Source organism: Perca fluviatilis, chromosome 4 (genome assembly GCF_010015445.1).
Source record: "Perca fluviatilis chromosome 4, GENO_Pfluv_1.0, whole genome shotgun sequence".
In the NCBI taxonomy this organism is placed as follows: Eukaryota; Metazoa; Chordata; class Actinopteri; order Perciformes; family Percidae; genus Perca; species Perca fluviatilis.
This window is the reverse complement of record NC_053115.1, coordinates 34,112,481-34,128,922: the sequence shown is the minus strand read 5'-3', so window position 1 is coordinate 34,128,922 and position 16,442 is coordinate 34,112,481. Positions and strand designations below refer to the sequence as shown.

The window sequence follows — 16,442 nt, the reverse complement described above, 5'->3', positions numbered from 1 at the left end:
TCTTTTTCTACTTATTAGAATGTAGGTCAATATAGGCCTCCAAAGTCCGAATAACGTGACATATCTCCAAAATGCTACTGTAAAATGGTTTCAAATGACTTGTGCATATTAGTGTATGGGACGTCCTGTATCACAACTGACCATTCTTTTTTTCTACTTATTAGAAATGAAGTAGCTATAGGCCTCAAAGTCGAGATAATGTGACATATCTCCAAAAACGCTACTGTAAAATGGTTCCAAATGAGGTGTGCATAGTGTATGGGACGTCCTGTATCCCAACTGACCATTCTTTTTTCTACTTATTAGAAATGAAAGTAGCTATAGGCCTCCAAAGTCGAATAACGTGACATATCTCCCAAACAGCTACTGTAAAATGGTTTCAAATGACTTGTGCATAGTGTATGGGGACGTCCTGTATCCCAACTGACCATTCTTTTTTCTACTTATTAGAAATGAGGTCAATATAGGCCTCCAAAAGTCAAATAATGTGACATATCTCCAAAAATGCTACTGTAAAATGGTTTCAAATGACTTGTGCATAGTGTATGGGACGTCCTGTATCACAACTGACCATTCTTTTTTCTACTTATTAGAATGAGGTCAATATAGGCCTCAAAAGTCGAATAACGTGACATATCTCCAAAATGCTACTGTAAAAATGGTTTCAAATGACTTGTGTGCATAGTGTATGGGACGTCCTGTATCACAACTGACCATTCTTTTTTCTACTTATTAGAAATGAAGTAGCTATAGGCCTCAAAAGTCCGAATAATGTGACATATCTCCAAAACGCTACTGTAAAATGGTTTCAAATGAGGTGTGCATGGTGTATGGGACGTCCTGTATCCCAACTGACCATTCTTTTTTCTACTTATTAGAAATGAAGTATCTATAGGCCTCCAAAGTCGAATAACGTGACATATCTCCCTCAAACGCTACTGTAAAATGGTTTCAAATGACTTGTGCATAGTGTATGTGACCTTGGTATCCCAACTGACCATTCTTTTTTCTACTTATTAGAAATGAGGTCAATATAGGCCTCAAAGTCGAATAATGTGACATATCTCCAAAATGCTACTGTAAAATGGTTTCAAATGACTTGTGCATAGTGGATGGGGACGTCCTGTATCACAACTGACCATTCTTTTTTCTACTTATTAGAAATGAAGTAGCTATAGGCCTCCCAAAAGTCGAATAATGTGACATATCTCCAAAACGCTACTGTAAAAATGGTTTCAAATGAGGTGTGCATAGTGTATGGACGATCCTGTATCCCAACTGACCATTCTTTTTTCTACTTATTAGAAATGAGGTCAATATAGGCCTCCAAAGTCCGAATAATGTGACATATCTCCAAAATGCTACTGTAAAATGGTTTCAAATGACTTGTGCATAGTGTATGGGACGTCCTGTATCACAACTGACCATTCTTTTTTCTACTTATTAGAATGAGGTCAATATAGGCCTCCAAAGTCCGAATAACGTGACATATCTCCAAAATGCTACTGTAAAATGGTTTCAAATGACTTGTGCATAGTGTATGGGGACGTCCTGTATCACAACTGACCATTCTTTTTTCTACTTATTAGAAATGAAGTAGCTATAGGCCTCAAAGTCGAATAATGTGACATATCTCCAAAAACGCTACTGTAAAATGGTTTCAAATGAGGTGTGCATAGTGTATGGGACGTACTGTATCAACTGACCATTCTTTTTTCTACTTATTAGAAATGAAGTAGCTATAGGCCTCCCAAAGTCGAATAATGTGACATATCTCCAAAAGCTACTGTAAAATGGTTTCAAATGAGGTGTGCATATAGTGTATGGGACGTCCTGTATCCCAACTGACCATTCTTTTTTTTTCTTATTAGAAATGGAAGTAGCTATAGGCCTCAAAGTTCGAATAATGTGACATATCTCCAAAACGCTACTGTAAAATGGTTTCCAAATGAGGTGTGCATAGTGTATGGACGTCCCGTATCCCAATCGACCATTCTTTTTTTCTACTTATTAGAAATGAGGTCAATATAGGCCTCAAAAGTCGAATAACGTGACATATCTCCAAACCGCTACTGTAAAATGGTTTCAAATGACTTGTGCATAGTGTATGGGACGTCCTGTATCACAACTGACCATTCTTTTTTTCTACTTATTAGAAATGAAGTAGCTATAGGCCTCAAAGTCGAATAATGTGACATATCTCCAAAACGCTACTGTAAAATGGTTTCAAATGAGGTGTGCATAGTGTATGGGACGTCCTGTATCACAACTGACCATTCTTTTTTCTAATTATTAGAATGAGGTCAATATAGGCCTCCAAAGTCGAATAACGTGACATATCTCCAAAATGCTACTGTAAAATGGTTTCAAATGACTTGTGCATAGTGTATGGGACGTCCCTGTATCCAACTGACCATTCTTTTTTTCTACTTATTAGAAATGGAAGTAGCTATAGGCCTCCAAAGTTGAATAATGTGACATATATCTCAAAACGCTACTGTAAAATGGTTTCAAATGACTTGTGCATAGTGTATGGGACGTCCTGTATCACAACTGACCATTCTTTTTTCTACTTATTAGAAATGAAGTAGCTATAGGCCTCCAAAGTCGAATAATGTGACATATCTCCAAAACGCGTACTGTAAAATGGTTTCAAATGAGGTGTGCATAGTGTATGGGACGTCCTGTATCACAACTGACCATTCTTTTTTCTACTTATTAGAAATGAGGTCAATATAGGCCTCCAAAGTCGAATAATGTGACATATCTCCAAAATGCTACTGTAAAATGGTTTCAAATGACTTGTGCATAGTGTATGGGACGTCCTGTATCACAACTGACCATTCTTTTTTTCTACTTATTAGAATGAGGTCAATATAGGCCTCCAAAGTCGAATAACGTGACATATCTCCAAAATGCTACTGTAAAATGGTTTCAAATGACTTGTGCATAGTGTATGGGACGTCCTGTATCACAACTGACCATTCTTTTTTCTACTTATTAGAAATGGAAGTAGCTATAGGCCTCCAAAGTCGAATAATGGACATATCTCCAAAACGCTACTGTAAAATGGTTTCAAATGAGGTGTGCATAGTGTATGGGACGTCCTGTATCCCAACTGACCATTCTTTTTTTCTACTTATTAGAAATGAAGTAGCTATAGGCCTCCAAAGTCGAATAATGTGACATATCTCCAAAACGCTACTGTAAAATGGTTTCAAATGAGGTGTGCATAGTGTATGGGACGTCCTGTATCCCAACTGACCATTCTTTTTTTCTACTTATTAGAAATGAAGTAGCTATAGGCCTCCAAAGTCGAATAATGTGACATATCTCCAAAACGCTACTGTAAAATGGTTTCAAATGAGGTGTGCATAGTGTATGGGACGTCCTGTATCCCAACTGACCATTCTTTTTTTCTACTTATTAGAAATGAGGTCAATATAGGCCTCCAAAGTCGAATAACGTGACATATCTCCAAAATGCTACTGTAAAATGGTTTCAAATGACTTGTGCATAGTGTATGGGACGTCCTGTATCACAACTGACCATTCTTTTTTTCTACTTATTAGAAATGAAGTAGCTATAGGCCTCCAAAGTCGAATAATGTGACATATCTCCAAAACGCTACTGTAAAATGGTTTCAAATGAGGTGTGCATAGTGTATGGGACGTCCTGTATCACAACTGACCATTCTTTTTTTCTAATTATTAGAATGAGGTCAATATAGGCCTCCAAAGTCGAATAACGTGACATATCTCCAAAAATGCTACTGTAAAATGGTTTCAAAATGACTTGTGCATAGTGTATGGGACGTCCTGTATCACAACTGACCATTCTTTTTTCTACTTATTAGAAATGAAGTAGCTATAGGCCTCCAAAGTCGAATAATGTGACATATCTCCAAAACGCTACTGTAAAATGGTTTCAAATGACTTGTGCATAGTGTATGGGACGTCCTGTATCACAACTGACCATTCTTTTTTTCTACTTATTAGAAATGAAGTAGCTATAGGCCTCCAAAGTCGAATAATGTGACATATCTCCAAAACGCTACTGTAAAATGGTTTCAAATGAGGTGTGCATAGTGTATGGGACGTCCTGTATCCCAACTGACCATTCTTTTTTCTACTTATTAGAAATGAGGTCAATATAGGCCTCCAAAGTCGAATAATGTGACATATCTCCAAAATGCTACTGTAAAATGGTTTCAAATGACTTGTGCATAGTGTATGGGACGTCCTGTATCACAACTGACCATTCTTTTTTCTACTTATTAGAATGAGGTCAATATAGGCCTCCAAAGTCGAAACGTGACATATCTCCAAAATGCTACTGTAAAATGGTTTCAAATGACTTGTGCATAGTGTATGGGACGTCCTGTATCACAACTGACCATTCTTTTTTCTACTTATTAAAATGAACTTATAGGCCTCCAAAGTCGAATAATGTGACATATCTCCAAAACGCTACTGTAAAATGGTTTCAAATGAGGTGTGCATAGTGTATGGGACGTCCTGTATCCCAACTGACCATTCTTTTTTCTACTTTATTAGAAATGAAGTAGCTATAGGCCTCAAAGTCGAATAATGTGACATATCTCCAAAACGCTACTGTAAAATGGTTTCAAATGAGGTGTGCATAGTGTATGGGACGTCCTGTATCCCAACTGACCATTCTTTTTTCTACTTATTAGAAATGAGGTCAATATAGGCCTCCAAAGTCGAATAGCGTGACATATCTCCAAAATGCTACTGTAAAATGGTTTCAAATGACTTGTGCATAGTGTATGGGACGTCCTGTATCACAACTGACCATTCTTTTTTTCTACTTATTAGAAATGAAGTAGCTATAGGCCTCCCAAAAGTCGAATAATGTGACATATCTCCAAAACGCTACTGTAAAATGGTTTCAAATAGGGGTGTGCATAGTGTATGGGACGTCCTGTATCACAACTGACCATTCTTTTTTTCTACTTATTAGAAATGAAGTAGCTATAGGCCTCAAAGTCGAATAATGTGACATATCTCCAAAACGCTACTGTAAAATGGTTTCAAATGAGGTGTGCATAGTGTATGGGACGTCCTGTATCCCAACTGACCATTCTTTTTTCTACTTATTAGAAATGAAGTAGCTATAGGCCTCCAAAGTCGAATAATGTGACATATCTCCAAAACACGTACTGTAAAATGGTTTCAAATGAGGTGTGCATAGTGTATGGGACGTCCTGTATCCCAACTGACCATTCTTTTTTCTACTTATTAGAAATGAGGTCAATATAGGCCTCCAAAGTCGAATAACGTGACATATCTCCAAAACGCTACTGTAAAATGGTTTCAAATGACTTGTGCATAGTGTATGGGACGTCCTGTATCACAACTGACCATTCTTTTTTTCTACTTATTAGAAATGAAGTAGCTATAGGCCTCAAAAGTCGAATAATGTGACATATCTCCCAAAACGCTACTGTAAAATGGTTTCAAATGAGGTGTGCATAGTGTATGGGCCGTCCTGTATCACAACTGACCATTCTTTTTTCTAATTATTAGAATGAGGTCAATATAGGCCTCCAAAGTCGAATAACGTGACATATCTCCAAAATGCTACTGTAAAATGGTTTCAAATGACTTGTGCATAGTGTATGGGACGTCCTGTATCACAACTGACCATTCTTTTTTTCTACTTATTAGAAATGAAGTAGCTATAGGCCTCCAAAGTTGAATAATGTGACATATCTCCAAAGCTACGCTACTGTAAAATGGTTTCAAATGACTTGTGCATAGTGTATGGGCGTCCTGTATCACAACTGACCATTCTTTTTTCTACTTATTAGAAATGAAGTAGCTATAGGCCTCCAAAGTCGAATAATGTGACATATCTCCAAAACGCTACTGTAAAATGGTTTCAAATGAGGTGTGCATAGTGTATGGGACGTCCTGTATCACAACTGACCATTCTTTTTTTTACTTATTAGAAATGAGGTCAATATAGGCCTCCAAAAGTCGAATAATGTGACATATCTCCAAAATGCTACTGTAAAATGGTTTCAAATGACTTGTGCATAGTGTATGGGACGTCCTGTATCACAACTGACCATTCTTTTTTTCTACTTATTAGAATGAGGTCAATATAGGCCTCCAAAGTCGAATAACGTGACATATCTCCAAAATGCTACTGTAAAATGGTTTCAAATGACTTGTGCATAGTGTATGGGACGTCCTGTATCACAACTGACCATTCTTTTTTTCTACTTATTAGAAATGAAGTAGCTATAGGCCTCCAAAGTCGAATAATGTGACATATCTCCAAAACGCTACTGTAAAATGGTTTCAAATGAGGTGTGCATAGTGTATGGGACGTCCTGTATCCCAACTGACCATTCTTTTTTCTACTTATTAGAAATGAAGTAGCTATAGGCCTCCAAAGTCGAATAATGTGACATATCCGCAAAACCACTACTGTAAAATGGTTTCAAATGAGGTGTGCATAGTGTATGGGACGTCCTGTATCCCAACTGACCATTCTTTTTTTTACTTATTAGAAATGAAGTAGCTATAGGCCTCCAAAGTCGAATAATGTGACATATCTCCAAAACGCTACTGTAAAATGGTTTCAAATGAGGTGTGCATAGTGTATGGGACGTCCTGTATCCCAACTGACCATTCTTTTTTTCTACTTATTAGAAATGAGGTCAATATAGGCCTCCAAAGTCGAATAACGTGACATATCTCCAAAATGCTACTGTAAAATGGTTTCAAATGACTTGTGCATAGTGTGTGGGACGTCCTGTATCACAACTGACCATTCTTTTTTCTACTTATTAGAAATGAAGTAGCTATAGGCCTCCAAAGTCGAATAATGTGACATATCTCCAAAACGCTACTGTAAAATGGTTTCAAATGAGGTGTGCATAGTGTATGGGACGTCCTGTATCACAACTGACCATTCTTTTTTTTCGTATTTAGAATGAGGTCAATATAGGCCTCCAAAGTCGAATAACGTGACATATCTCCAAAATGCTACTGTAAAATGGTTTCAAATGACTTGTGCATAGTGTATGGGACGTCCTGTATCACAACTGACCATTCTTTTTTTCTACTTATTAGAAATGAAGTAGCTATAGGCCTCCAAAGTCGAATAATGTGACATATCTCCAAAACGCTACTGTAAAATGGTTTCAAATGACTTGTGCATAGTGTATGGGACGTCCTGTATCACAACTGACCATTCTTTTTTTCTACTTATTAGAAATGAAGTAGCTATAGGCCTCCAAAGTCGAATAATGTGACATATCTCCAAAACGCTACTGTAAAATGGTTTCAAATGAGGTGTGCATAGTGTATGGGACGTCCTGTATCCCAACTGACCATTCTTTTTTTCTACTTATTAGAAATGAGGTCAATATAGGCCTCCAAAGTCGAATAATGTGACATATCTCCAAAATGCTACTGTAAAATGGTTTCAAATGACTTGTGCATAGTGTATGGGACGTCCTGTATCACAACTGACCATTCTTTTTTTCTACTTATTAGAATGAGGTCAATATAGGCCTCCAAAGTCGAATAACGTGACATATCTCCAAAATGCTACTGTAAAATGGTTTCAAATGACTTGTGCATAGTGTATGGGACGTCCTGTATCACAACTGACCATTCTTTTTTTCTACTTATTAGAAATGAAGTAGCTATAGGCCTCCAAAGTCGAATAATGTGACATATCTCCAAAACGCTACTGTAAAAGGTTGCTTTCAAATGGGGTGTGCATAGTGTATGGGACGTCCTGTATCCCAACTGACCATTCTTTTTTTCTACTTATTAGAAATGAAGTAGCTATAGGCCTCCAAAGTCGAATAATGTGACATATCTCCAAAACGCTACTGTAAAATGGTTTCAAATGAGGTGTGCATAGTGTATGGGACGTCCTGTATCCCAACTGACCATTCTTTTTTTCTACTTATTAGAAATGAGGTCAATATAGGCCTCCAAAGTCGAATAACGTGACATATCTCCAAAATGCTACTGTAAAATGGTTTCAAATGACTTGTGCATAGTGTATGGGACGTCCTGTATCACAACTGACCATTCTTTTTTTCTACTTATTAGAAATGAAGTAGCTATAGGCCTCCAAAGTCGAATAATGTGACATATCTCCAAAACGCTACTGTAAAATGGTTTCAAATGAGGTGTGCATAGTGTATGGGACGTCCTGTATCACAACTGACCATTCTTTTTTTCTACTTATTAGAAATGAAGTAGCTATAGGCCTCCAAAGTCGAATAATGTGACATATCTCCAAAACGCTACTGTAAAATGGTTTCAAATGACTTGTGCATAGTGTATGGGACGTCCTGTATCCCAACTGACCATTCTTTTTTTCTACTTATTAGAAATGAGGTCAATATAGGCCTCCAAAGTCGAATAATGTGACATATCTCCAAAACGCTACTGTAAAATGGTTTCAAATGAGGTGTGCATAGTGTATGGGACGTCTTGTATCCCAACTGACCATTCTTTTTTTCTACATATTAGAAATGAGGTCAATATAGGCCTCCAAAGTCGAATAACGTGACATATCTCCAAAACGCTACTGTAAAATGGTTTCAAATGAGGTGTGCATAGTGTATGGGACGTCCTGTATCCCAACTGACCATTCTTTTTTTCTACTTATTAGAAATGAAGTAGCTATAGGCCTCCAAAGTCGAATAATGTGACATATCTCCAAAACGCTACTGTAAAATGGTTTCAAATGAGGTTCCGCATAGTGTATGGGACGTCTTGTATCCCAACTGACCATTCTTTTTTTCTACTTATTAGAAATGAGGTCAATATAGGCCTCCAAATTCGAATAATGTGACATATCTCCCAAACGCTACTGTAAAATGGTTTCAAATGACTTGTGCATAGTGTATGGGACGTTCTGTAACTGATCTTTTTTTTTTCTACATAATTTAAATGAGGTCTTTAAGGCCCTTGGTAGTCAAAAATGTCCTAAACATATGCAGTAAATGTATTTAGAAAGAGATACTTTATTTTGTCTGCTTGTGCTGTAAACATTTACATAAAACAATGTATTGAGATGTGACCTATAAAGAAAAAAAAACATTAGACAAAGACAATGTGAGTTTTAAAAAAGGATAAAGATAGAAAAGAGAAAGAGAGATAAATAAAAAAGAAAGAAAGAGAGAGTGAGTGAAAGAGGAAGAAAGAGAGAGAAAGAAAAACGGGAGAGTGAGGGAAAGAAAGAGAAATAAATAAATAAAGAATGAGAGAGAGAGAAAGAGAGTGAGAAAGAAAGAGAAGGAAATGAAAGCATGAGAGCGCGAGAGAAATAAGAAAGAATAATTAAGAATGAAAGAGAAAGACAGAGAGAGAGAGAAATAAAGACAGACAGACAGATAGATAGATAGATGCAACTCGAACGCTCTGAAAGCCCGTCCTCTCTCTGCTGGTACTGAAATTACCGTACTCATAGTAATAGGCGCACACGCCTTTTTTTTTTACGGCTGGCTAGACCGTGTATTTTCAAACCGCGGCTGGCTTGACCGCAGTAAGTGAGCGCATGTCGATTGCATTGGTTATAGTGATTCTTTTGCGATTGTCTGCAACAAATAGAAGAAATCATGCGAGGAGAAGAAGACGTCTACAACGCCTACGAATGCTGGTGGATCAGTTTATGGTATGTATGGATTCTCTTCGCAAACAACGTTATGGTGTAGCTAGCCGAGCTGGACTCGCGTACATTACATGGACTGTATTATATTGTAATACGAACCCATTACATATCTATGTGTATAAGTATTATTTTGTCGATTATTTTTCTGTACCAGTCCAGCCCTGATATGTGCTTTGTTCTGGGGGGAGACAACTCTAGTCACGATGTGTTTTATTTTAGGGGGGGCGTGTAGCCACTAGCTAGCTAGCTATGTACTTTGTTGTGGGGAAGGGGGGACGTTATTTTGTCGTTTTTTTTGTACAAGTCCACTCCTACTACGTGCTTTGTTCTGGGGGGGAGACAACTGTAGTCACGATGTGTTTTATTTTTTTGGGGGGGAGACGTAATTGTAGCCAGTATGTGCTTTGTTCTGGTCACAATGTTGTTGTTTTTTGGGGGGACGTAACTGTAGCCACTATGTGCTATTGTTGTGGGGAAGGGGAGACGGTTTAAAAGTAGTTTGAAGGTTTTGAAAGTTTGATTTTTCCAACTCAGCCCATTAATGGTGTGAAATGGTTTTCTTTTCCAGACTGGTGATCCAACAACATACTGTGCCATACACCACAACATGCCTATACTGCGCCTGTGGTTCGATGTGGAGACTGAGCTGAGGCAGGATTTCCGCCTCACCAGAAAAGCGATGCACAGCTTACAGAGGCTTTTGCACAGGGAGCAGGACCATGGCTGGGGTAATGAGCTTGAGGTACTCATATACACCTATTGGCTGGCACATGGACTCTCTTATCGGGTGGTGGCCCGTGTCTTTAATGTGCCAAAGGCCACAGTTCATGACATCATCCACAGAGTGGCCCAGAACATATGGGACAATCTGAGGAGAGCAATCGACTTCCCTCAAACAGTGGATCTGCCTGCAGTGGGTCAGGGATCGATGGCAGCCACATACGTATAAAACCACCACAGCATCACAGATTGGACTATTTGAATTATAAAGGCTTTTACTCAATCAACATGCAGGCAATATGTGACTTGAATGGCAGGTTTCTGGACATTTTTGTGGGGTATCCGGGGTCTGTCCATGACACACGGATACTGAAAAACAGCAGTTTTTACACCACAAGACGGTATCCCCCAACAGGCTACATCCTCCTGGGTGATGGTGGGTATCCCTGTTTGGAAACTCCGATTTGCCTCATCACCCCATTCAAGGAGCCAGTGCATGGAGAAGTACAACAAGCGATTCAACTACTACCAGTCAAGGGGGCGCAGCATAATTGAAAGGGCGTTCAGCATGATGAAGACCAGATGGAGGTCAACGCTTTTCAGAGCTTTGGAGGTGAAGTCCACGTTTGCACCCCAAGTAATTGCTTCATGTGCCTTTTTGCACAATGTGTGTATGGACAATGGTGACACACTGGTTCCGGATGAAGACATTTTAATGGACGACGCCCAACCTCCCCGTGGACACATGGCATACAATGAAACCTCTGGGAATGATGCAAGACACAGACTGGCTGCCTAAGTTTCAGGCAATGTGCAAGCCCCATGAACATGACCAGTGTATACATTTTATAGTTCTTTTATGTTCTTTTATGTATGTGTACTACTTAGGTCTGTTTGCAATAAACATTTGTATACACAATGCATGGTGTTTTGTATATCTGTGTCAGTTATCATGGTTTTGAATGTCACACATGTTCAGAAACACATTGATTTATTTGACTATTGACTCAGATTTATTCAACTACTAAGTTATGGTTAGTCTCTGTGGTTGTTGTAACCACTGCTTCAGTTAAATGATGTGCTTAAGTAATAAGAAAAAAGTGTTCTGTTGGCATGATTCTATTTGCTTTTATGAAAGGCTCATGATACGCCTTCACACAATATGATTGAATTACTGTAAGATAACACATTGAATAGATTGGGATGAGATGTGCAAAGAAGCGTGTGTTACAATGTGTTTACAGTTATTTCACTCACCAGCTTCATCAGCCGCTTTACATCAGACTTAGCACAATTATTGTCTCTCAATATGAGTCAGTATCCAAACAGTGCTTAGGAATTTCCCCAGTGTGTGATTAATAAAATCTATCTTATCTTAATACATCTCAGTTAGACCTCCCAAAATAGTTAATTAAAGTTTGGATTGCACAAATATGACTTGACCAATGAAAGTAAATGGGCAAAACATTATATAACAATATAGCTTTATTGGCCAGAATAAAAACAGGACATTAGTCAGTGCAAAAAGTCAAACATATACAATAATTGAAAACAGGGAAGGAATAGTGCAATATCGAGTGTACTGAGATTTAAATATGTAAATATGAATGTAGTGCAAGGCAGTTCAGTGCAATGGCAATAATATTAACAATATTGGAATAGTAAAATATACATATGTAGATGACAGTAAAAAAAAAAAGGCACTCAAATGTATTAAACAAAAAAAACTTTGCAAAAGGCAGCCAAAAAAAATAAAAACTATACATGAGGTAGATGACTGTTAAAAAAAAAAAAGCCAGTCAAATGTAGAAAACTCAAAAGAAACTTTGCAAAAAAAGTTGCAAATGGCAGCCATACAAAATAAAAAAACTACTACTACAATTTCTCAACAATCCTCTCAAGGAGGGACAACAACTACCGTGTGTTTGCCTTGTTCTCGGCCTCGCTCTCCTCGTGGCGCTGCTGCTCCCTGTTGGACTCCTCAGTGAGGAAATCCAGGATGGCATTTCTTTTTCTTTTCTTTGCGGGCGAGGGACTTGGCAGTGGTGACCTGCTGACTGCAGAGCTGCTACTGCTGGAGCTGCTAGCTGGGGATGAGGGCTCCTAAAGGAACAAGATAGATCTTGATTTACAACACAACAAACACCAAAATAATGCCTACAACCATACAGTATGCATTCATTGCATTGTATTGAGATTGAAGATGCAGTTTTTTTTTCTCAACCGAACATCACATACCTTGTATTTCTGTTTAAGATTCTCCCACTTCTTTGCTGCCTGTTGGCCAGTCATTTTTCCCTCCAACCCAATTTCTTTCACCAGCGTCCTGTATCATAACCAACAACAATGTACATGTAAATGAACAGGAATGAATTACAAATGATTACAATATAGTAACAGTTACAAATATACAGTACCAATACAATAATGAATGCATGACTCACTCCCAAAGTTGCTTTGCAGCGTATTTGGATTTCAGAAACAGTGGTTCCTTTTTAGACCTAAAGTGGATCAGCTGCCGGGTTTCCTCTGGCGTCCCTGTGTGACACAGGATGGTAGATGTACAGTAAAACGACAAAATAATATTTACGCCTCCCCTTCCCCACATCGTAGCTACAGTTGTCTCTCTCCCCCCCCCCACAACAAAGCACATAGCTAGCTAATGGCTACGGTTACGTCTCCCCCCAAAATAAAACACATCGTGACTAGCTAGAGTTTTCTCTCCCCCCCAGAACAAAGCACATAATGTTAGCTAGCTAGCAGGACTGGACTTGTACAAAAAAGTCCATTCATATGAAATGTGGGGCTGTTGTGCAAATCAGCAATGTAACATTAGCATTAGTAGTTATAGCATAGTTTTTATGTTTTAAAAAAAGGATCTTACTCTTTAACAGAAAGGTTGACCTCCTTAGAAATCCTTTCCATAATGTTGTCAGACACTTAGAATATTAATCTGAGTCTGTCAGCGGCAAAACGAGCACTTTTGTGAGGGTAAATACAAGCAGGACAATTGTCCTATTAACTTACATTGTAGCTTGTTTCTCCGCTGCCGACTGCAGCGATCTCGCTTAATACTGGACCAGTGTCAGAGATTGTTGTTCCCATCAGTGACTCAGACACAAAAACATAGGAACATAGGGTCCAGGTTGAAAATAACGCTAGTTACCCTTTAAGTTTAATATCAATCTGAACTGAATGTTTGGAACTTTTGGTCAGACAAAACAAGTAATTTGAAGACGTCACCGCGAGCTCTAGGAATGCAGTGGGCATCCTAACAATTTTTCAGATGATTCATTGATTAATCAAAAGTGGAATACATTATGAAGTATGTGATGTAATGATGTGTTTAAAGAATGAATATGTATTAGTGATCAGTAGAATGCTTCATAGTGTCTCTCTGTTCTCACAGAGGCCGCAGCAAAGAAGAAAGCAGAAACCGAACACTCCCTCGACCAAACGCCTTACTTCTCAACACAGGTGAGATTCCTGCTTGTGCACATTTCATGCCATTCTGTGCTGCCCGGATGCTAACGTAATATAATTTACTTTTCCCTCTAGTGCTCAGGGAACCTCAGAGTCAAAGGCCCATCCACTGTACCCTGCAGAAGACAAGATGGAGCCAAAGGTGCAGCTGGCTGCTCAGCCCTGCAGCCACGGGGAACACAAGCCCACAAGTTTCAGAGTGAGCAGGCACACAGCTGCCTTTTCCTGCCACCGCCTGTCTGATTCAAGTCCTACTCTGCAGGAGAGCCTGTCACCAAAGGCAGAGGTAGGAGGTCTGGCTGGCCATGGAGAGGGCGACAGCGACACAGACTTGTCTGAGTCAGAGAGACTTCCTGTGTCGCCCTCTGGTGGGGTTCCTCCACAGCTCCAGCTGAGGCCAGAGGTCATCGAGGCTGAACACTGTCCCTCTCGCAGCCACAGGCCCAGAGGACACAACCATGGTGCTTTTGACTTTCCAGACTTCCTCCCTCCACCTTTTAACTCCTGGAGCCTCAGTCAGCTGGCTGTCTTCTACAACATGGAGGGCCGGGGGGGCCCTCAGCCCAGGCCCGTGGGCCCTTTGGAAAGGTACCTTGATAGGCTGCTGCAGCTGGAGTGGCACCAGATTCAGACAGTGCAGGGGGAGGGGGGGAAGTCAACGGGGTCAGATGTCCTTTCCAGCTGCCATAGGTCCCATGCTGCTGCCTCGTCACGCCTCAGCTCTCCAAAGTGCATCCTCCAGTGTCAGCGTGCCTTCTCCCTCACCTTCCTCTCCTGCCTGGCCAGTCACTCTGCCCTGCTCTCCGGCTGTGCCTGCACTCTCTGCCGTATACGCTACTCCACCTGTAGCACATCGTGCTGCCGCTCCTCCCACCACACCCATCAGTCCAGACTGAGTCCCATGCTGGAGCGCATGGGGCCCACGTCGCTCCCCAAAAGGAGCTACAGCGAGAACCGGGTGAAGTCCTCAGACAGGAGCACTGCACCCCGATCTCAGGTGTTCAGCAGCCCTGTGCGGACCAACAGCCACCTGAGGAGAATGCAAGCCTCAGGAAATATCCGCAACCCTGTTAAAGTTGCTAACACCAAGCCTCATTCCACTGCCAGAGGCGGGAGTGTCGGGGCTGGGACGGATCGCGTGGGAGCGTTGGGCGACGTGGTGGACTATAGGACAGGAGGGTTTAGGAGGAGGAGTGGCTCAGAGCAGAGAAGAGGTGGAGTAGAAAGACAACAAGGTGCATCAGAGAAACGACGAAGTGGTTCTGAGTATAGAAGAGGAGGAGCTGAGCGGAAGAGAATAGCTGAGCTCAAGGAACGGGAAATAAAACCAGATGTCACTGCAATAATGGACAATTTACCTGGGCCCAAACATTCTCCAATAAACAGACCAAACAGACAGAAACAGGTGGAATTTGTTACATAACAGCAGGTTGAATACTGTAAGTGCAATCTGTCTGCCACAGCTACAGTTTAATATTTGATTATGAATGTATATTGTCAGTCATTTTTGTGTTATTTGAGCAGGCTGACAGAAGGTGTAGCAAGCAATTGTAAATGTATTTTCTTCATTAGTGGATGGATTTCTCTGTTCTTAGCCAATTATAGTTACATTATTATGTTTTATCCAATGCTGTGATTGCAGTCAAATAAGATATTGCAACAGTGGATGTTTACATGCACTATTGATCATACATAAATCTTATTTTTTATTTAACCAAGTAAGCCTTCGTCGGCACAAAACATACGTACGGAGGTACATGCCGCCAGTTTTACTGGTGATTATGTTTTGGTTTGTTGACAAAAGAGCTGCATAATAAAGGTGATTAAGTTTAAAGTTGTCTAATTAATATAGTATTTCTTCTTTAATATAACACAAATCGCACCATGGCTGTAATGCATGTTTCATTTTAAAATAATAAAGTCCTGTTTAAAAATGCTAGAATCTAATAGTTCAGTGGTTCTGCTTTTTCAATAAAATACTTAAAGGGGTGATAGAATGCAAAACCGATTTTACCCTGTCATAGTTGAATAACGACAGTTCAGTGGGTAAATAGGACATACATAGAAGCTCAAAATCTTATTGACACCCCTTTACTATGAAAATCTCATATTTTGAAACTGCCGCTGAAAACGGGCGAATCTCAACAAAGCTAGTTGCTTACGTAAGCATCTCAAAATCTGGAACCTTTGTCAAGGCCATGGGTGTATTAAGAGAACAGTCACGCCCCAACATTTACATAGGCTACACAACTGACCTGAGATCAGGTAGTCTTCTGAATCTAGGTCGCGCAGATCTCTGCTATTCCATTACAAAATTCACTTCTGAAACTTTTTTATGCTAGAGATATCAACTATGTAAAGCTCAAATGTGGGCCGTTTTACACAAATGGATGGCTAATTGCAAATTTTGTCCAACTGTGTGTCGGAATTCAGTGGCCGGTGCTGCCTGTGTTGTTGCCTCACCGCCTGGCCTGCCTTCCTTCACACACCCCGGCCTGCTGTGAGCTCTATTGAGCTCCATTACGGCTGGCAGCCCACAGCACTCCATACCCGCGCAAAGTCACAGT

At 39.9% G+C, this 16,442-nt stretch overlaps 1 protein-coding gene across 4 annotated transcripts in view; it reads left to right on the top strand.

The window, feature by feature from the left end:
• The window catches only part of LOC120557817, an 81,740-nt gene extending 66,022 nt beyond the window's left edge, over nucleotides 1-15,718 (top strand). For all 4 annotated transcript variants that reach the window (XM_039798444.1, XM_039798443.1, XM_039798447.1 and 1 more), the window contains 2 exons: nucleotides 13,802-13,869; nucleotides 13,951-15,718. In XM_039798444.1, coding sequence (XP_039654378.1) covers nucleotides 13,802-13,869; nucleotides 13,951-15,298 — 1,416 coding nt within the window. In that variant the 3' untranslated portion in view covers nucleotides 15,299-15,718. The remainder of the gene's footprint in view (nucleotides 1-13,801; nucleotides 13,870-13,950) is intronic.
• Nucleotides 15,719-16,442: the final 724 nt, after the last annotated feature.